The sequence below is a fragment of the Bubalus kerabau genome, chromosome 3, assembly GCF_029407905.1.
Source record: "Bubalus kerabau isolate K-KA32 ecotype Philippines breed swamp buffalo chromosome 3, PCC_UOA_SB_1v2, whole genome shotgun sequence".
Lineage (NCBI taxonomy): Eukaryota > Metazoa > Chordata > Mammalia > Artiodactyla > Bovidae > Bubalus > Bubalus kerabau.
The window spans coordinates 25,352,080-25,371,447 of NC_073626.1; the positions used below are offsets into that span (position 1 = coordinate 25,352,080).

Below are 19,368 nucleotides of genomic sequence, written 5' to 3' on the forward strand. Positions count from 1 at the left end.
GGAGTTCCAAATAAGGGGCCTCAGGGTTGAGAAGAAACTTCTAGGGGCTCTTTACTTAGCTGCAGGGGTTGGGGGTGAAGGTCAGTGGGGATTTGGACCCCACTGAATTGACCAACCTCCAGCTATGGGAGGAGGCTTATGGGAGGGGGCAGGGATGGGAGGGCTCTGTCTGGCCCAGCCCCTCCTCCCCTTTGCAGCCCGCCCACCAGTTTGAGCGGCTGCTGCTGAGGCTGGTTGGCCTGAAGTCTCCCGGAGAAAGGCAAAGACAGGTGGGGAGAGAATGTCAATGGGGAAAGAGTGGGGGTCACTAAGAGTCTTAGAGTGAGTGTCGGTTGGAGGTATTGTTTGAGTAAAGGGCGTGGGTCCAGGGTGTATGTGGTGGTGGGGTTGTGAGGGTAGCAGGAGTGTGCTTAAGGTGGGGCCTCCAGGTGCGTGGGTTGTGTACAAGGTGTCAAGGGGTGTAATGGTGAATATCTGAGATTTTGAAGGTAGGAAGATTAGGATGGAAGAGGGCACATCAGAGATAGGAGGGGCCTGAGGGGAGGTGGAGGGAGTGGGTCAGGCTGTGAGCTTGTATGGTGCTGCATGGACCATGATGTGCTAAAGGATGGTGGGTGTTAAATATGTGCAGGTGCTGACAATCCTGGTGGCTAGTGCAAGTGTGCAAATGAATGTCCTGCCTGGCTTACAGGGCACCAGCAGACTGTTCTTGGGAGCGCTGGAGCTGGAGAAGTTGCTAGCAGAGGGGCAGGACCTCCATTAATCTCTTCTTGCCTGCAGCTGGCAGTCTGAAGTCAAGGAGAATCATGGGGTCCAGGGCTGAGCCGTGCACTGTCTTAGGCGGACTCTGGTTCCTCCTGATACTGATGACAGGCGAGGGGGCCAAGGGTGGAGCCCTCAAAGAGAGGTGACAACAGAGGCGGCAGGGCCAGGGGTGGGGCTTCACAGGGGGCAAAACAAAGTTGAGGAGGGGATGAGGCTGTCATGTTTAGGGAGGGTGAAGGGAAGTGGGGCTCTGGCTCCCAGGGCCTGGCCCACTCAGTGTCTCACTTTCTCCCACATGGGTGCAGTCAGGGGGTCTGCTCCAAGCAGACCCTGGTGGTCCCACTCCGTTACAATGAGTCCTACAGCCAACCTGTATATAAGCCCTATCTGACCCTGTGCTCTGGAAGGCGTGTCTGCAGCACCTACAGGTGAGGACGGGGAGCCGGGACCCCGGGGTCTCTCAAGGGGAACCTCCCAAAGCCAGGACAAGGACCCATACATAGGCCAACACCCAGAGCCCGGCGCTGTGTTCCAGGACCACGTACCGCGTGGCCTGGAGGGAGGTGCGGAGGGAGGTGCGGCAGACCCACGCCGTGTGCTGCCAGGGCTGGAAGAAGCGGCATCCTGGGGCACTCACCTGTGATGAAGGTGAGGCTAGGGCTTCCCGGGCCTTAGGGGGAGGTGCGCCCCGATGGGCGGAGAGCCAGGCCTTCCTCTAGGTTCTGAACCCCACTTCCTGCACCCTCAGCCATCTGCGCCAAGCCCTGCCAGAATGGAGGCGTCTGCGTTCGGCCGGACCAGTGCGAGTGCGCCCGGGGCTGGGGTGGGAAGCACTGTCACGTGGGTGAGTCGGCTCGCCCTCCCTCGGGGGTGGTGCCAGGACCTCCCGGCCCGCCAGTGGCGCCCATCCCCGCCCCGCCCCCGTCAGCCCCCTCCTCTTTCCGGTAATTAGATGTGGATGAATGCAGAACCGGCGTCACTCTCTGCTCGCATCGCTGCCTCAATACGGCGGGCAGTTTCACCTGTGGCTGCCCGCACGGCCTGGTGCTGGGCCTGGATGGGCGTACTTGCGCGGAGAGGGCCCCAGAGCCCCCGACCAGTGCCAGCATCCTCAATGTGGCCGGTGAGTCGGTGGGAGCAGGGGGCGAATAGAGGCAGGGCCGGGGCAGCAGTGACGCTCGCTCTCCTTGGTCCCCAGTTCGTGAGGCTGGACTTGATAAGCGTGCCCTGAGGCGGGAGATTGGTGAGCTGCGAGGGCGCCTGGAGAGGCTGGAGCAGGTGAGTGGAGATGCCAGGAGGCCACACTTACAGAGCTGACAGGCCCCCTCCCTGCCCCTCTGAGGTATCTCTTCCTTTCTAGTGGGCCGGTCAGGCTGGGGCCTGGGTCCGAGCGGTGCTGCCCGTGCCCCCGGAAGAGCTGCAGCCCGAACAGGTGGCGGAGCTGTGGGGCCGGGGCGATAGGATCGAGTCTCTCAGTGACCAGGTGCTGCTGCTGGAGGAGAGACTGGGCACCTGTGAGTCCCCATGGCCCTCTCGGTGGGGACCCCCATCTCCCCACAACTGCCCCCCAGCTCCTCAAAACACCTTTTCCCAACTTTTAAGTTTTCTCTTATCCAAAATCCTTCCTCTGCACCCACTCACCTCATACCTTCCCAGATTTCTGCACTTCACCACCCCCTTTTGGTACCCCGTTCTCCAGCTCAGTGGCGGTTCCACTTATTGTTGAGAGAGGTTGTCAATCTGTTTAGCGTCCAGGGCCCGCTCTAGGCATCCCAGAAATACACAGTCGATTTGTCTGCCTGTCTCCTTGTCATTAACCAGGCTCCTGTGAGGACAACAGCCTGGGCCCAGGCCTCAAAGGGCGAAGATAAGGAGCCTCTGCAGAGCCCTTGCCCTCTAATTTATACAGAAACTGGACTCACTAATCCTCTGGGATTGGCTGGCTAGGGAGCTGCAGATAAGGCTATTTGCTGCTGAGAAGCCATGGACAATGGAAACCATGCGAAGCTAAAGAATGGAGGAAGGCGGTTGCCGCTCCTGAATCCTTGGGCTTGGGCCGATGCCTGGGTGAGAACTGCTTTCTTAACTCCTTAACAAAAACAGCCAGAACGTGCTCAGATCTTGCTCAGTCTTTATTCTCGGTTTCTTGCTGTTATCCAGATAAGTAATAAAAATCAACCACGCAAAACTGGGTCCCACCCTCTCCTTTTGCTCCCAGCCCACCTCCCCGGTTTTTGGGGCACAGGTCTGGGGTGGGAGGCAGGGAGTGGCTACTGCCATAGGGAGAAAATGAAAACTGGCTCAGAGAGGGGAAGCCTCAAAAGAGAAATAAATTAAAAGCCCTCCCCATCCGCTCCAGCCAGGGTTCAGGTCCTTTCCCCAGCTCCCCAGGGGGAAGTGAGTGCAGCACCCGTTAAGTGCTTCTTCCCCCTGTGCCCGGCTAGGATGGTATAGGAGGGCTGCAGGGCGCTGGGGGGCCAGGACCACTGAACAACTGTACCCAGGGGATGGGTGGAAGCGGAAATGTGGCATCCAAGAGTGTGCTCAAGCCCGGGCACCTGGGCAAGGGCAGGGATGAGACCTCTGGGTGAGAAGAGTCCAGCCTCCACTGACAGGAGGCTCCACGGAAAGAAGGGAGAAGGTGCTGAGGAATGTTCCCAGGGTGACCCTGGGAGAAGTATTCCACGCATCAGCTTCCAGCCACAGCGTGAGGAGTGTCCTCACTAACGGATGAGTCCACTGTGTCTGTGGACGTGGGAGTGAGGAATTGTTCCACAGAATGGATGAGTCCACTGGCCAACGTGAGGTGGAGTGGGAGAGAAGACCACAAAGGAAGAGGGTCCACTGGGGACAGAATGGAGTGTTCCCACCCTTGTGTAGGCTGAACCACTGAGGATGAGGGAGAGGCAACTGTCCCACAGACAAGATGGCACAGGAGGCAGGGGTCAGAGTGGAGACTGCACCGAGGCAACGGAGTCTGTGGGGAGGGGGGCGGGGACGGGGGCAGGGAGCGGTGCTGTGACCACATTCACTTCAAAAGTTGAAGATTCCAAAGAGGAGAACAAGTGGGGAGAGGGCAGATGAGGAGCTTGACCTGGCTTTAGGCCGGTGGGCTGGTAGGTGTGGGGAAGGGGGCGGGGGCAGAGGCGGGGGGGGCAGAGGAGGGGGAGATGAGAAGGGAACTCAGAGCCCAGCCTCGCCCACCCCTCCGGGCTTCTTCAGATAGTCACCACCACCCCTGCCATCAGTGGAGATTTCCCGGAAAACAGTGAGCATGGAGTGCCGGACTCTGTCAGCCAGAGCTGGAACGTCATCCGGCTTCAGCCCTTCTGTGGGCACTGGGGGCAGCACCCGGACCTGACATCGCCCTGGGAAGGGGGTGAGCACTGTCAGGGCCGTCTGCTGGGACTCTGCCCACCGCTGGGGACTGCTTGCTGAGCTCTCCTGCTGCTTGCTCTCGTCCTCCACCTTTCAGCTCCCCTCCCTCTGCCATGGGCAACTGCCACCTGCTCGCTGAGGCCTTCCCCAACCCCAGCCCAGACACCTCAGTGCCCTGCCAGCCCTCACGGTCTAGCGTTTACTGCCGGATGCTCTGACTTTGCACACATAGGCTTATCTTCCCTGCTAGACAGTAATGGCCCTTACTGGAAGGACAGAGTGTTACCGCTAGCAGGGTACAGCTCTGCTTCATAAATACATATCAGCTGATGTGGGGCCACATTACACGATCAGGTGGACATCTCACCATTCTGACACTGACTGAAGCTCCTGCCTTGTGGGGATATCCCTCTAGCCTCTCATGGCCCTTCCAGCCACCCCCAATCCCAGATCTGAGCAGAGCCCTCACCTGAAGTGAAGCGGCGCTCCTTCTTGCAGTAGAAGTCTTGATAGGAGGACATGACGATGGGCACAATGGGAACCTGAAGGTGGGGGGTGGGGGGGAAAGCGGTCAGTCCAGAGCTCCTTCTGAGGCCCCCATGATGAACCTCTGCCAAGAGAGGAAGGGATGCTGGGGACTGCGGGTCAGGAGAAGGGGAAGTCGGGATCACCTGGGCCTGCACTGCGAGGTGGAAGGCGCCACGTTTGAAGGGCAGCATGGAGCCGTTGTGGTTTCTCGTGCCCTCAGGAAAAACCCAGACCCGTACCTGGGGGAGAGAGGGGGTCAAGGAAGACACACATGGAGCAGTCAGAAAATGGTTATGATGCTGCCATGGGACTTCTGAGGCCTGTGGACCTTGCACATCAGTTTACAGCTGTTCTACCCTCTAAGCCCCATTTCCCCAGGGTGACTCACGTCCTGTGTAAGCAGGGTCTGGGCGACCTCAGACATGACACTGATGGCATCCCCAGTGCGCTTCCGGTCAATGAAGATGACTCCCGCCAGCCAGCAGGCCAGCCCAGCAGAGCCGGCCCACAGCAGCTCCCGCTTGGCAATGGGCACACAGCGGCCTGGCAGCACCTCCATCATCCCTGGGGCAGGGGTGGGGGCGGGGTGAGGATCAGCATCACATGAAGCGGCCCACCTCAGCCACACCGCCAGGGACCAGAGATAAAGGAAGAGGTAGACTGGGATGGCAGGGGCAGCCCGAGAAAGTAAGGGTGACTGAAGGTGTATCACTCTGCTCCTGAGGGCAGCGGAGGGAGCAAGGGGGCGACGTCCCAGAGGAGGGAGGGTGGAGGATCCTTAGGCGAGGTGATCCCAGGGAAGGTTCCCAGCGCGGCTGGGAGGGGCTGCTCACCAAGCAGGTCGAGGGAGCTCTGGTGGTTGGAGACAACGACGTAGGGCTGTGAAGGAGGGAAGTGGTGGGCCCCTCGTACCTCCACTCGGATCCCGTACAGGTATTTGATGTGGAGTAGCATCAGACGCAAGATCCTGTGGGGGTCCCATATGGCAAGGGGTTCCAGCGGGACCCGCTGGCATACATCTGCCAGCAGGGCTCAGCTCCCCGCCACCCTGCCATCTTCCTGGGCATCTTGGCAGTCTTCTCCCCTTCCTCATCCCTGGGCTCGCTCAGTGTCTCCTGCACACTCACTGCCCTCCCCTTCCACTGCTCGCTTCCGACCCTGAGGTTCCCTCCATCACCCCAAGCCCCTGGGACCTCACTTCATGTTCTCGACGTTGCGTCCTCGCACGGCACACACAGGGATGGCGAGCACAGCCAGGAAGAGGATCCAGCCGTTGTAGAAGGCCATCTTGAAGAAATACTTGGCACTGGGGCTGCAGAACCACAGAGTGGGCAGCAGGAGGAGCAGCAGCAGGAAGAGCAGCAGCAGCAGAGTCCCCGCCCCTGGCCACAGCTCCATTCTGGTCACCTGCAGGGGGCGGGGCAAAGGGCAGTGGGCCTGGTTCCTAGGTGGGGCGGCAAGGTGCTCACGGGGAAGGTTTGGGGGGCTGTGGGGAGCATTAACACCTGTCCAGGAAGCCTCTTTAGGAGGGGGGCGATGGGGATGGGAGCTCAGGGCTGCTCTCCCACCCGTCCCTGAAGGTGCCAGATATATTCACACAAGAGACACACGACATGGACATCCACAGATCACAGATACATGGCAATAAAGGGACATTAATAATAGCTAACACGTGCAGCCAGTAAGGCTCTTATAATGGTCTATCTCTCTGCTCAATATGGTAGCCACCAGCCACATATGGCTACTGAGCACTTGAAATGTGCCCTATTCTACACTGAGAGACATCAAATACATGTCAGATTTCAAAGATGTTGAATAAAAACACAATGCAAAATATCCCATTAATAATCTTTTATATTGATTACATTCTAAAATTATAACTTTTTGGACATTCTGGGTTCAATATACTAAGGTTAATTTCATCCTGCTTTTTATGTAGCTAAGAGAGAATTAAAAATTATATACGTGGCTTACATTATAGTTCTGTTGTACAAGGCTGGTCTATATACTACGTTGCCATTGCTGCTAAGTTGCTTCAGTTGTCTCTGACTCTTTGTGACCCTATGGACTGTAGCCTGCCAGGCTCCTCTGTCCATGGGATTCTCCAAGCAAGAATACTGGAGTGGGTTGCCATGCCCTGATCCAGGGGATCTTCCTAACACAGGGATCAAACCTAAGTCTCTTATGTCTCCTGAACTGGCAGGCGGATTCAAGCCCATATACTATGTTAAGTCCTTAAATATGAAAGCACACAATTTACATATGAAAGGAAATAGACCTAGAAAGGTTAAAAAACTTATTTGAGGTGATATGACCCCCAAGGGGTACTTCCTAGCTTAAACCTAAGCAGCTTGTGCTCCTAACCACTTGGTTACGCTGTTGTCTGTATAAATATCTGTACACATGTGTACACACAGCACATAGTAGATACCATGTACGTGACAAAACACAGACATTCTCAAGGGCTGACTGCCAAGAATAAAGGCTCTGTCACTAATGCAAACCCAGACACACAGTTATACAAAAACCAACCTGTTCGTGCACACATGCAAATCTATAATCATGACAAATAAAAGGATGGCAAAATGCATACGCAGTAAAACCCCTCTCCACCCAGGCAGGCTCCCCGCTCCCAGATCAATCCATGGACATACCTATGTCCATTAATCCTGCCTCCACAGACAGGCAAACAGATCCCACCAGCCCTCCCCTCGCTTCCAGTGACACTGGAGGCAGAGTGGTCCGGCAGGCAGTATGCAAGTCCTCACCAAGCGGGAGGAGGAGGGCAAAAGAGTAAAAGGGTCATCGTACCACCTGCCTGGGAGAGGAAGGAGCTCTGGAGGAGGAAGCGTGGCATGCAGAATCGGTTCTCCAGGCTCTTCCTCCTTCCTCCACTCCGACTCACTGTTGGGGGCAGGGTCACAATTCACAAAAACGGCATTCAGGTAAACATCTATCACTCATATCAAGGCCAAAGGCACTCCCTTCCACGACAGAAGGACTGTGCTCCAAGGTAAGTCCACTGCCAAGGGTGAAGGTGACAGGTGATAGGGGAAACAGGACTGTGCCAGCACTAGGAGAGCAGGCTCTGTGTGGCTTCATTTTACTTTCCCCGCAAGCTGGAACCAGCGTGTCTCCCCTGCACTACGTGCAACAGGCTCCTAACTCATCCCCTTCGATCCATCTTCCACACAGCAACCACAGGATGTTTCCGCGACACCAATCTGAGCATATCTCTTGCCCAGAGGCCCTTCTGGACAGGCTGACTTCTGCTTACATCTTTGGCCACATCCCTACAAGAGTCTTTTTCACTCCAGCACACCGATTAACTGCAGCTCCTCAGACACACCATGATCTTTCATGCTTCTAGGTCACAATAGGATGTTCCCTTCGGTGGGGATGTTCCTCCACCTCTTCACTTGCCTCATCCAGTTTGGTGTCACTTTTTGGAGTTCTTCCTGAACTCCTCCAGGCTTGTGTTTTCATTACACTTTATCTTGATCACTGGTCCTCAAAGTGTAGAAACACAAATCCTTGGCCCTCACCCCAGATCTTCTGAAACAAGACTTTTGGGCACTGGGCCCATCAACCAGTGTTTTAACAAGCCATCTAGGTGAATCCAATGTGCATGTAAGTCTGAGGACCACTGACCTCAACACTAAACAGCATGTAGTTGCTTGAGGTCACCTGTGTTTCCCTTCCTAGCCTGCAGGCAAGCCTGATGGCAGGAACTGTCTTATTCCCAATGCCCAGGACAGAATGAAGCAGAGAAGATGCTCAATAAACATTTACTGGACAGATTATAAGGATGTGTACATACCCACCTAGTTGTAATTAACGGGACAACACTTCTGAACATGAATCAGATAGCTACCCTCTTGAGGACTATTAACTAGGAAAAGAAAAGGCACCAAGAAGGCAATGAACACACAGGCCTAACAGTAACCTACTCTGGATGCACACACACAAGGGGGTCAAGGTGATGGCAGAACAACAGTTGAGACAAGATGGAACACACCATCTCGCACAAGAGAAACATACAGAATAGGGATTAACACGCCACAGGGGAAAGATGCCGGTGTCATCAAATGCGTGCCAACAGTGCAAAGAGCGGGGGACAGACAGCTCATGTGCTTGGCAGGGCTGACCCTGTGCTGGGCACTGAGCTCCATGGACACAGACTGTGCACAGGCACCAGAGATAATGTGCATGAAGAGATGCAGGCCAAGGGGTCAGCAAGGGAAGGTATATGGGAGTGGCTCTTCAGCAACAGGGAGGCCTAGTTATCTTCTTCTCTAATATGTGATGTTCCTTTCCTCTGCAGAACAGGAAATGTCCAAGGATTCATAAGCACAATCGAGTGCCAAGGGAGTTAATGAGCATAAGGCTCACAAAATATACTGCCCCTCAAATTAAGAAATACATGTCTAACCAGAAGCACACGAGTTGTGGACATGTCACATCAGCACATCATGCGAAGGGGCACGCATGTGGGTGGTGTGAACCAGGATTAAGAAAACACAGACAGTCAACAGGCCAATCCAATCACAACCGAGTGTGCGCTAGTCAGTTAAGCCATGAGATTCCACACACGAAGGCGCTTGCATATGGTGGGACTAAACACAGCACCTGTGGGCCTGAACAAAGTAAGGTATGATCTCTACATGCTAAAGTAAACGTGCAAATACATAACATGGACAAGAAACACGAAACCACAGAACAGAGGCAACAGATGAGAACACGCAGACGTGAACACGTCAAGACTGCATATGAGACATGGACATAGATATGAGAACAGGCAATTCTGATGGAAAAGAACACATCGTTTCTCCAGCCTGTGGACAGCACTGGGCACACTACTGGCATAGAAGCCATTAAACATGTCAAAGGCACACCCACTCGGTGTAAAAAACATGGCCCCCCACGAGGCATCTGTATGTCAGTAAGTCGAACACAGTACCGAAGGCCACTGAGAAACAAGAGGTCCTGTGCTTACACAGAAACAGAGGTGTCTGAGGGCATTCCTAGGAAGCCAATTCTGCTGGGGAATCGAGGGCAGTAAACTGCCTTCTGACTGCCACAACCCCGCAAGAGTTATGTGGGGCCAAAGGGCACAAAAAGGAACTGGGAAGGTGATGGGAATTTCCTCTTCAAGATCCCCTGTCCACACCCCCATCTCAAATTCACAGGGTGTCCATCTCTCCTCCCTCTTGTGTCTCTTCCATCCTTCCCCTATCTCAGGCCCCCTCTCCTTTCCCCAGCAACCCTCTCCCCAGTCGGCCCTTATCCTTTTCCCATCAACCCTCTCCCCAAGCCCGCCCTCCCAGACCCAATCTCTCCCCCATCCCCTCCTCCACGTCCCTTTTAGCACCCTCCTCCCTCCTCCTCCCATCCCTTTCCTGCCCCCACCTCAGTGGGGTGGGGGGCCTGGGGGGCTGGCCCCCTCCCCAGCCAGGCTGCCGCAGCGGTGGTGGCGGGTGGCTGTGTCTCTGCCTCAGTCGGGGTGTCGGTGCCAAGGGGGCGACAGGATTTGGGGGTGTCCTAGCCCCGGCCGAAGGAGGGGAGGTGAGAGTGGGAGGCTGGGCCCATAGCGGTAGGAATGGTGGGGGGTTGTCCCCTTAGCTCCCTCCCTCCCTTCCTGCTGTCTCTCTGAGGGCTGGGGCTGCTGCTGCTGCCGCTATCCCCCGCCACCCCTCCCCACGCCCGCTGATTTCCGGGGCTGGCCAGGAAGTAGGGGGCGGTGATGGGCGCCCTGTTTTGCCAATCGCCTCCCGAGGACCCTGTTATCGCCTCCCCACATCTTTCAGTTTCTGCCTAGCTCCGCCCCACGAGGGCTCAGCTGGGCTCTGCTTAGGTCTCTGGCCTTCTCTGGTTCCAGCTGCATCTTTTTTCCTCCAACTTCCTTTCGGCACACATGGCTTGTGTGTCCCTTGCTGCTGTATTCCTTCTCATTCTCCATCAGTTCTCCTCATATTGTCAATTGGCTTCTTTTTGTTCTCAACTCCCACATCTGCTGCTTATTCCCTCCAACTCCAACCCTTTTCCAGCTCCCTCCTCCTGTTCCCCATTCAAGTTCAAATATTTATCAAGCACCTACTATATGCCAAGCACTGGGTTCTTCACGTCTCTTCTTTTTCTCTCCAGGGCTCGATGGAGACGAGATGTCACCCCAGCTCACCTTCCAACCCTCATCTGATCTCTGCCCTTTGTCCCTGCCACTATCTCCTAGCAGTCCAGCTCCCTCCTCCACTGCCCGCCCCCCATCCTGGTCTTTGGAGAGAAGGCAAACTCTCAGGCCATTGTCCTTTCTAGGCTGTACCTTAACCTCAGTACTTTGTCTACTTTCTTCCTTCGTATAGTCTCCTTACTCACCCACGCTGAGACTACCCGTCTCTGCAATATAGAAAAGATGTATGCTTTTCTTCCAATGGAAATTGGACATTAGGCTTAATTTCTTGAAAAAGTGAGGAAGAATGCTGTTTCCTCTGGGATGAGCATGCCTCCTTTATTTTGTAGTCATGTACCTAGCTCTCTCTCCACCATACTCCCATCATCCCCTTGTCAGGATCATCCCATCACTCTCCACTCCTATTGGTCTCCTCTTCTCCCTCTCAATGACCTTTTCCCTAAACCTCTACACGTCGTCGCCTGAACCTTAACCTCCTCTGCCATAGGCGACTCCTAATTTCTCATCTTTTCTCACTTGAGTCACATGGGGCCTTTTTATCAGGATGTTGTTGAAGAACCCTCAGCTTGTGTCTGGCCTCCAGCCCCCAGTCACCTTTGCCCTGAAAGAGTTTCCATGCCCCTGAACAGGATGTAAAGAACACCGGTAATGGCAGGGCGGTTACCTACTTCTGCTCCTTGGGCTACAGTGAGGGCCACTGACTGTAGAAGAGGCTCAAACTTGTGCGAAAGGCCCAAGCTCTGAAGCAGCCTGCCTAAGTCCCAGGTATAATACCCCAGGATGCCAGGAGGAATACCCCAGTTCTGCTGGGCACAGGAGAAGGAAGGGGCGGGTTGCCTTAAAGGGGGCGGGCCTTGCCTCTTTTGCACCCACTCACAAAAGGAGGGGGCTAGGCCTTTTCTGCTTTTAAGATTTAAAACGGAGTCGAGGTCAACTCGTTCTACTATGTGCCACGTTAAAAAGGGGATGAGTCTTCAGTTCTGCTCTGTAAATCACCTAAAGAGGGGCGGGCTGAGTCGTCCAGCCGAGGGTGATGGGTTAACACCAGCGCTGCAGGTCGATGTTCGCACCATCCAAACGTCGGGCTAATCCTAGTCCTGCTCCCTTCTTCACTAAGAGGGAGGGGCGGACCCAACTTCTGCTCTCTACGTCACCGAAGGAGGCCGAAGCCATTTTGAACCCTGCGACCCTAGTATTTGTCCCCTTTTCCGAGCTCTTCGCCGTCTTTCCCGATCTCGGCCAATCAGGAGCGAAAAAAGAGGCCCAATCAGTCGAGAGAGATCGCAGTTGGAGGACCCGGATGAGGCCGAGCCGAGGCCTTTGAACCCCAAACCCCGCCAATTGTAGAGCAGTCACCATGGCGACAGTATAGAGGTGAAGGGGTGGGACCAGAGAAGGCTCAATCCTCATAGGATTGGCCCACCCCGTCCCTCCGTCTGATGCGCACGCGCACTTTACCTAGCTACCCTTTTCCGTCGAGTTCTAGCCAATCAGTTGCTTCGGAGCCAAACGCTCCAAAGTCCAATAGGAATCCGGACGTTCTCTGAAAGAGGAAGTAAAAGAAAGACTGGGGCTTGTAGTGGGCGACGTCTAAGCAGTCTTGAGCCAATTGCTTCTGGCCTTTGGTTATGACTGGCAGTTACTCAGACGAATAAAGCCCGCCCTAGCTGGGTGACAGGACGTATGGAGTTGTTACCAATCCCGTGGCATTGCAGACTAACTGTGACTGTGTCAGCCAATAGTCATTGTGCAAGGGCGGAGCCGCGTAATCATCTTTCCGCCCCCCGCCTTTTGGACCAATCCTTCCTTCCGATTCTGTATGATTGGCAGGCACTCAGGCCAATAGTGATTAGAAAATTTTGAAGCCTGCCCAAAGACCGTGGGCCGGAGGAGGTTTCTCGTTTCTTGGGGCGTTTGTATGTGTGTTTCAGGGGACTAAGGGGTACGCGGGGGACGAAAGAGTACCGGCCATGGCAGCAGCGGAGGAGGAGGACGGGGGCCCCGAAGGGCCAAACCGCGAGCGGGGCGGGGCGGGCGCGACCTTCGAATGTAATATATGTCTGGAGACTGCTCGGGAAGCTGTGGTCAGTGTGTGTGGCCACCTGTACTGGTGAGAATCTGAGAGCGGCAAAAATACGTGGGGCTTACATCTATCCTGGGGAGGTTGGGCTGGGGGTGCCACAGTCATACAGGCAATCGGAGGGCACATTTTCATAGGTGAGGCCTGAGGGGGGCTTCTTGCGTCTTTTTGGGTATGTGTGGGTGAGCGGGTCACGTCTGTATAGAGGAGACCCGTGGAAAGTCGTAGGAACTAGGCGCCAACTAGTGTGTTAAGAAGAAATGGGGCGCAGGAGGTGGGCACCGCACATCTGTGCAGGTGAGACCCGAACCACCTTACCTCTGGAAATTGAGGGGTCTTAGCTGTACAGTTGGGAACGGATTAGACTGCAAGGTTAGGGGAGATCTAGAGAACGTGGGATCACATTCAGATGAGCTGTGTCAAGGGGTGGTATGAGAAACCTGCGGACAAGAGCACTGTGGAGGAGCGGCCCCCAAAGATTAAGGAATTGTGGAAGTAAGGTCTTTATTGAGCAGAGGAGATAGGAAAAGGAGTAGTGGGAGAAGGTAGGTGCTGGTAAAGGGGGTTTGGTTGGGGAGTGATGGCGGCAAGAATGAGACGAGGGCTGAAAGGAGCTTGGAAAGGGGTCGTTGAAGAAAACTGGAAATTAAATTGAAAAGCAGAGAAGGAAGGGGTGAGGATTTGTATATGTATGGGATGTGGAGGGTGTGGCGGGGGAGAGGAGAGAGGTGAGAGTTGAGCCTGTTGAGAATGGATGTAGCTTTGGAAGGTTAGAGAAGCAGGATGGCCATATTGGCTGGCATGGTAGGAGTTGTGGAAAATATGAAAAGAAACAGCAGGTAATACCTGGTAACAGCGAGGTGGGACTCTGAGGTTGGGTAGGTATCTCTTTTATGTTTGGTTTCAACTGGTTTGACCTTTCTTTTCCCCCTTGCAGTTGGCCCTGTCTTCATCAGGTGCGTACTCAGAGGAGATGAAGAGGGAAATGGGGAGGTCTGAGGAGCTGGAAGAACCCTTCTGTGTACTGGAAACCACATTTTTTTCCCCCAGTGGCTGGAGACACGGCCAGAGCGGCAAGAATGCCCAGTGTGCAAAGCTGGGATCAGCAGAGAAAATGTTGTCCCTCTCTATGGGCGAGGGAGCCAGAAGCCCCAGGATCCCAGGTAAGAGAGGGGAGGTGGTACTGAAGGATATTGGACACTTCTGTCCGGGGAGTGGGGTGTAGAAGAGGAGGGAATATTAATAGTCCCTCTCCTCTTCCTCAGATTGAAAACCCCACCCCGCCCCCAGGGCCAGCGACCGGCTCCGGAGAGCAGAGGGGTAAGTCTTGTCTGATTTGTGTTCCTTCCTTGCCAAAGACTTGCCTAGTTCCCCACTGACCTTCTCCGCCTCCCTAGGGATTCCAGCCATTTGGCGATACTGGGGGATTTCACTTCTCATTTGGTGTCGGTGCTTTTCCCTTTGGCTTTTTCACCACCGTCTTCAATACCCATGAACCGTTCCGTCGGGGTACAGGTAAGAGTCTGCCCTCAACTGCTACCAGCAAGTCCTCTGAATCCCCTGGCCTATGAGTGGATACTTCTTTCACAGCTCTCTTCTCTTCCACAGGTGTGGATCTGGGACAGGGTCACCCGGCCTCCAGCTGGCAGGACTCCCTCTTCCTGTTTCTCGCCATCTTCTTCTTTTTCTGGCTGCTCAGTATTTGAGCCGTGTCTCCTTCCTGCCCACCACCAGCCAGAGGAGAATCAGTATTGGGGGTCCCTGCTGACCCTTCCTTACTCCTGGACCCTCCTCCCCCCAAGCCCTTCATTTCTGTTGGCTAAAGCCAACCCTGGCCACTTTCCACAAGGATGTGTGGAGGAAGAGTGACATCTGTGCATAGGATGGGAGAACCTGTGCTCTGAACTGCTCCCTCAGTAGCGTCATAACTCTCAGCTCTGAGAGAGGAGGGTGGACTAAAGACAGTGTCCGTCTCTCCTCTCTCCTGATCCTTTGCTTTCCACCATATTTCTTGATTTGATATTGAAAGGTGGGCAAGGCTTCCTCTGACTCTTCTCCCATGTTCCCCTTGATTTAATTTAATTTTTCTCTCCCTAGTGTCTAATGTGGGTCCTGACTCTCAAGTGCTTCCCTCCCCTCACTACCTCCTTTATGATAAATTCAATAAACATGGTAAGATGTATTCACTCTGCCTACCTTTGTCTGTCCCTCCTTCAGGACAGGAGCATCTGCTCCCCAACTTGAGCAGATATTGGTGTGGTGTGGGGAAGCATGGGGGAGAGGGCATCACACAGCACACAACAGCAAATGTGGCAGGTGTTTACTCATCACTTTTTGTGGGAGGCTCTGGTTGTGGAAGAAAGTTTGGGGGAGGTGGGCTGGAGATTATAGAGAGGAGAACTGGTCTGGGGCCAGAACAGAGTGTGGGAAAAGAAAAGGGGCTGATGGATGGGGTCTGGCTGTGGGCTCCTCAAGGCCCTCCTGTGCTGCTCTCTGCAGCCTCGGGCTCCTCTGGCTGGTTCAGTTCCGCTCTCTCCTCCTCTTCCTCCTCCTGGTTTTCCGGGACCTTCCTGGGGAGGAGGATTGGGGAGAATTCTGCACATGGTTTCTAGCACGCCATCATTTCTTAACCCACACCTCTGCTTCCTGCCTGGAAGTTCTCAGTCTGAGGTGTCTGGCTTCCTCCACTCACCTCTCCTGTCCTTTGCGTTGCCGCCTTCGATGCCACATGATGACCCCAATGAGCAGGGCGACTGTCCCCAGGCCTCCCAGGATCCCCAGGGTCAGGGCTAGGGTTTCCAGCCCCGGCCCTTCCACAGAGCCTGTATGGAGATGGGGATAACTGAGGGCATGGCCCCACCACTCATAGTTGCTTTCTGGTTGACCCCCTCAGTCCTGTTGAGGTCTGTCTGCTTCTCTTTGACTTTATCCAACTCCCTCACCTGCAGTCGTCCCCTCCTCGCCTGTTTCTGGAAAACAAAGAAGGGAAGGCTTCAGTTTGGAAGAGAGGTATTTAGTGGGAACCCCAGTGAGTCCCTTAAAGAGATAGGCTGTTCTCTTGGGTTGTGTTGGGCAGAGGAGGCCTGGGTGTGGCTGTGCTGAGGGAGGGGTAGGGTGGCTCTTGGGGACAGTGCTAGTGTAGGGTGGGGAACTGGGGCCTGCACTGTCCCTCAGCCAGCCTCAGGATTGGCCTGGGATTCAGAGGGAGGTCTCACCAATGATGCTGACGCTGACAGCACGGCTCTCCTGGGGCCCATGGCTGGGATGGGTGGCCACACAACTGTAGGTTCCCTGGTCCTCAGGCCCTACCTCTGGGAGGAGCAGCACGGGGCCAGGGGGAAGGGGCAGGGGCCTGCCCTGGTGGGGGAAGGAGGGACAGGAGACTATTAAACCCCCTGTCCACACATCCCATATTTCTGTCCTCGCCTCCACATCCTCAGATACCCTTGTACCTCCTTGCCTGCCTCTCCATGAACCCCCTGCCCTCCGAATTGCCAATTATGTATCTTGCTACCTGCCAGCCCCCTTCGGGTCACTCACATCCTTGATCCAGTGGATTTGAGGTGGGGGCTGGGCGGGGGCTTCACAGGTCAAGGTCACGGTACCACCAGGAGCTACTGCTCCCCCTTCTGGCTCTACCACCAACCGGACTTCCTTCAGTGGCACAGCATCTGGGGGTGGGAAGGCGATGGGGTTGAGAGTCCTACCTGTGTGTGGTCCCAGTGGCCACAGGCTGAACCCTTCCCTTCCTGAGGGTCATACATTCTGACATGTGCTCACCCACGTTGGGGCCCTCCCCACCTCGGTGCTCACTCCAGACCCTGAGCTGGATGGGGGCCGTGTGCAGGGCTCGGCGCCGGGGAAGGCCAGGGGTGAAGCTACAGGAGAAGGTGGGGTGGAGAGCTCCTCCCCGAGCTGGGGTCACCATCAGCTCCGAATGGAGTGTGAAAAGCCCTGTCTCTGGGTGTCTCTTGGTCTCTTCCTTCACTGACACTCCTGTGGTGGGGGGAAGACAAGGTGAGACATTCCAGAGTGGGTGTGGGAGAGGGCTCAGAAAGAAGGCAGCTGGGAGGGGAGACGCTGGGACTCACCTTTGCCATCAGGAATCAGAGTTTTCCCATCCAAGAGCCAGCTAAGAGTCCCTGCAGGGTAGCCCCCCTCGGACACACATGTCCCCACCTGGGGAAAAATCAACTTCATCATCTCTGGAAATAAGAGAATCCAGTGGCTCAGATGGTAAAGAATCTGCCTGCAATGTGGAAGATCTGGGTTTGATTCCTAGGTCAGGAAGATCCCCTGGAGAAGGAACTGGCAAGCCACTCCAGTATTCTTGCCCTGAGTATCCCATGGATAGAGGAGCCTGGCGGGCTACAGTCCATGGGGTCGCAAAGAGTCAGACACAACTGAGTGATACACACACACGCACACACATACACACACACAGCTACACTCCCCTCCCATCCTCAGGACCCCTTTCCACATCTCCTCTTTTCATCCTCTACCTTATTGGGGACACCAGCCATGAGTTCAGAGGCAGGATCAACAATTTCTGGCTTCCCAGGAATCTCTGAAGGAGGGAAAATTCCTATCAGAGGCCACAGCTTTGAAGATTCTCACACCCTGGGTGTGGGAATGGGGGCAGCTGAAGTCAAGTTCTCCCAGGCCAGGGCCAAGGAGTCAAGGGCTGGGGTCGAAGGCTTTTCCTTAGATGAGAGGTGGGTGGTGAAGAGGTCCTGGGAACCCTTACGATAGACTCGGACTCGGTAGTTAGACTTGGTCTCCTTTCCGCTCCGGCTCGTTGCCCGGCACCGGAAAGTCCCCTCATCCTGGATCCCAACAGCCGGCAGAAGGAGGGAGCCGTTGGGGAGGACCCGAGCCACGCTATCCCAGGGGTCTCCCTGGGGAGACAGGACTTTCCAAGCTTCTGTCCGGCCTGTGTTCTGGGGGCAGAGGAGAGGGGCCTCAACAGTGCAGGCCCTTTGGGAAAGGACTGATGAAGAAGGGAGGTGGGCGGGAGGGGACGTGAATCTCACTGGTGTCCCCAGAAGTGGAGAGACAGGAGCCCCACTTACCAGTTTCCATTCCAGCTGCTGGGGTGGTTTCTTGGGGGCTCCCTTACAGTTCAGCACCAGTGGCTTCCCGATCCGGGCTGTGATGTTTTGGTCCCCTGTGACTGCCCCTGGGAGACAGCACCATGATGGAGGGCAGGGAGATGGCAGCTAGCAAGACTAGAACAGGGAGGATGAGGGAGACTGGAAAGCGGCACCCAGGTTCCTGGAAAGCTAGGGGGGAGATTTGGGGACGGGGCGGGGTGCCTTCTGTGGGGAGGGTTGTGGCAGGGGAGTGGCTCACCCCACAGACTGAGGACTAGCATCCAGGCTCCGATCACTGCCCCTGCTGCCATCCTGCTTCCTTCCCAGGCTCCTGGCTCTGTCTGCCCCTTGCTGCTGTGGCCACCACCCTAGGTGGGGCTTGTACCCTCTCCCCTGCCCCCATCTCCCCCGTCCTGTCTCGTCACAGGGAATGCTAGGAATTCAAATTCAAGAGTCCTTCAGGTACTAGGAGAAAACAATTGTCACCCCACCCCAGGGCACTGCCAGCCTCTGGGCACAGCCACATCCATGGGGGTGGGGAGTGCATCTCCTAGGGTCTCTCACCCCTCAGGACCCCCAACCTATTCCACCAGTCCACCGAAGGCTACTGGATGACTAAGCAAGGTTGCCAGGCAACAGGGTTCAGGCCTGGCTGTTTCCCAGGAGGCAGGGGTGAAACCTGGAGCCTGGGTGGTGAGGGAAAGACTGGAAGACCTGGGTGGGGCGGGGATCGGGGAACACCTCTTTAGGGTTTTCTGAGAAATAAAAAAATTTTTTTTCTGGGGTTTTTCATATTTTTTAAAAGAATTCTCAACTAAACCCAGGAAAAAAAGAAATTTCTTTATTTAAAACTGTGGTGTTTTTTTTTTTTCTGTGAAACTACAAGTTTACAAGTGAGGAGAGAACTGCCCCCAGCCCATGCCTCCCACCCCCACCCATCACACTCCAAACCTGCCCCCCAATCCTGCCTGGATCTTTGACGGGAGGGGTTCCCCACTGTGACAGTCTTATAAATGCCTGAGGATGTTTGAGGGGTTCAGATGGTAGGGTTCAGGGCCGAGGGTTGGGGATGGAGATTTTACCTTCCCTCATAACCTGGCTCTTTGCAGCCTCCTTCCTCTCTCCCCCAACCCTCTTGATTTTGGACTGAGAGAAAAAGATACCTCATATCTGGGGAAACTGAGGGCAATACACACACAAACACCCCAACCCATATTTAACATATTTGGCAATAACCCCCTCCCCATTCTTCCTCCTCCAATCTTTAAATAATAGTTTTTAAAAAAAGGATTTTAGATGTGTCATTTGCTCACAATTACTGAGTCCAGCCCTGCTCA

The 19,368-nt window shown here is 55.0% G+C and overlaps 4 protein-coding genes across 8 annotated transcripts; 2 read left to right on the forward strand and 2 right to left on the reverse strand.

The window, feature by feature from the left end:
* The first annotated feature begins 149 nt into the window (after nt 1-149).
* EGFL8 (EGF like domain multiple 8) lies at nt 150-2,953 on the forward strand. Of its 2 annotated transcripts, XM_055571182.1 has the most exons (9): nt 150-269; nt 692-907; nt 1,071-1,193; nt 1,301-1,413; nt 1,514-1,609; nt 1,718-1,888; nt 1,964-2,043; nt 2,126-2,279; nt 2,587-2,953. In XM_055571182.1, exons 2-9 carry the CDS (start codon nt 807-809, stop codon nt 2,634-2,636), a joined length of 888 nt encoding a protein of 295 aa, XP_055427157.1. In that variant the 5' UTR covers nt 150-269; nt 692-806; the 3' UTR covers nt 2,637-2,953. The 2 variants fall into 2 exon arrangements, with proteins under 2 accessions (XP_055427157.1, XP_055427158.1); XM_055571183.1 differs by lacking the exon at nt 2,126-2,279.
* AGPAT1 (1-acylglycerol-3-phosphate O-acyltransferase 1) lies at nt 2,880-12,539 on the reverse strand. Of its 3 annotated transcripts, XM_055571185.1 has the most exons (8): nt 10,081-12,539; nt 7,483-7,575; nt 5,870-6,078; nt 5,505-5,638; nt 5,060-5,235; nt 4,815-4,910; nt 4,613-4,685; nt 2,880-4,133 (listed from the first exon to the last, which is right to left on the reverse strand). In XM_055571185.1, exons 3-8 carry the CDS (start codon nt 6,067-6,069, stop codon nt 3,949-3,951), a joined length of 864 nt encoding a protein of 287 aa, XP_055427160.1. In that variant the 5' UTR covers nt 6,070-6,078; nt 7,483-7,575; nt 10,081-12,539; the 3' UTR covers nt 2,880-3,948. The 3 variants fall into 3 exon arrangements, with proteins under 3 accessions (XP_055427160.1, XP_055427161.1, XP_055427159.1); XM_055571186.1 differs by lacking the exon at nt 7,483-7,575 and having other exon boundaries at nt 11,527-12,539; XM_055571184.1 differs by lacking the exon at nt 7,483-7,575.
* Nucleotides 12,540-12,689: 150 nt separating this feature from the next.
* Nucleotides 12,690-15,120, forward strand: RNF5 (ring finger protein 5). 2 transcript variants are annotated; one of them, XM_055571187.1, is made up of 6 exons: nt 12,690-12,968; nt 13,876-13,894; nt 13,989-14,101; nt 14,204-14,258; nt 14,336-14,453; nt 14,547-15,120. In XM_055571187.1, the coding sequence occupies exons 1-6, from the start codon at nt 12,829-12,831 to the stop codon at nt 14,642-14,644; spliced, it is 543 nt and encodes a 180-aa protein (XP_055427162.1). In that variant the 5' UTR covers nt 12,690-12,828; the 3' UTR covers nt 14,645-15,120. The 2 variants fall into 2 exon arrangements, with proteins under 2 accessions (XP_055427162.1, XP_055427163.1); XM_055571188.1 differs by lacking the exon at nt 13,876-13,894 and having other exon boundaries at nt 12,841-12,968.
* A 152-nt stretch (nt 15,121-15,272) lies between these two features.
* Nucleotides 15,273-19,206, reverse strand: AGER (advanced glycosylation end-product specific receptor). Its single transcript, XM_055571180.1, is given in 11 exon segments — nt 15,273-15,508; nt 15,631-15,760; nt 15,881-15,907; nt 16,154-16,295; nt 16,479-16,609; nt 16,752-16,934; nt 17,030-17,143; nt 17,419-17,505; nt 17,686-17,878; nt 18,011-18,117; nt 18,291-19,206. Coding segments are annotated over 11 exon segments (1,266 nt in total). The 5' UTR covers nt 18,343-19,206; the 3' UTR covers nt 15,273-15,408.
* Nucleotides 19,207-19,368: the final 162 nt, after the last annotated feature.

Coding starts and splice junctions, on each gene's coding strand:
- AGPAT1 (XM_055571186.1), bottom strand. CDS start 6,069: ATGGAGCTGTGGCCAGGGGCGGGGACTCTGCTGCTGCTGCTCTTCCTG. Junction 5,639..5,869: donor CGCAACGTCGAGAACATGAA/GTGAGGTCCCAG, acceptor GGACCCCCACAG/GATCTTGCGTCTGATGCTAC. Junction 4,911..5,059: donor AGACCCTGCTTACACAGGAC/GTGAGTCACCCT, acceptor TCTCTCCCCCAG/GTACGGGTCTGGGTTTTTCC.
- RNF5 (XM_055571187.1), top strand. CDS start 12,829: ATGGCAGCAGCGGAGGAGGAGGACGGGGGCCCCGAAGGGCCAAACCGC. Junction 14,259..14,335: donor CGGCTCCGGAGAGCAGAGGG/GTAAGTCTTGTC, acceptor CCGCCTCCCTAG/GGATTCCAGCCATTTGGCGA. Junction 14,454..14,546: donor ACCGTTCCGTCGGGGTACAG/GTAAGAGTCTGC, acceptor TCTCTTCCACAG/GTGTGGATCTGGGACAGGGT.
- EGFL8 (XM_055571182.1), top strand. CDS start 807: ATGGGGTCCAGGGCTGAGCCGTGCACTGTCTTAGGCGGACTCTGGTTC. Junction 908..1,070: donor GGTGGAGCCCTCAAAGAGAG/GTGACAACAGAG, acceptor ACATGGGTGCAG/TCAGGGGGTCTGCTCCAAGC. Junction 1,610..1,717: donor TGGGAAGCACTGTCACGTGG/GTGAGTCGGCTC, acceptor TCCGGTAATTAG/ATGTGGATGAATGCAGAACC.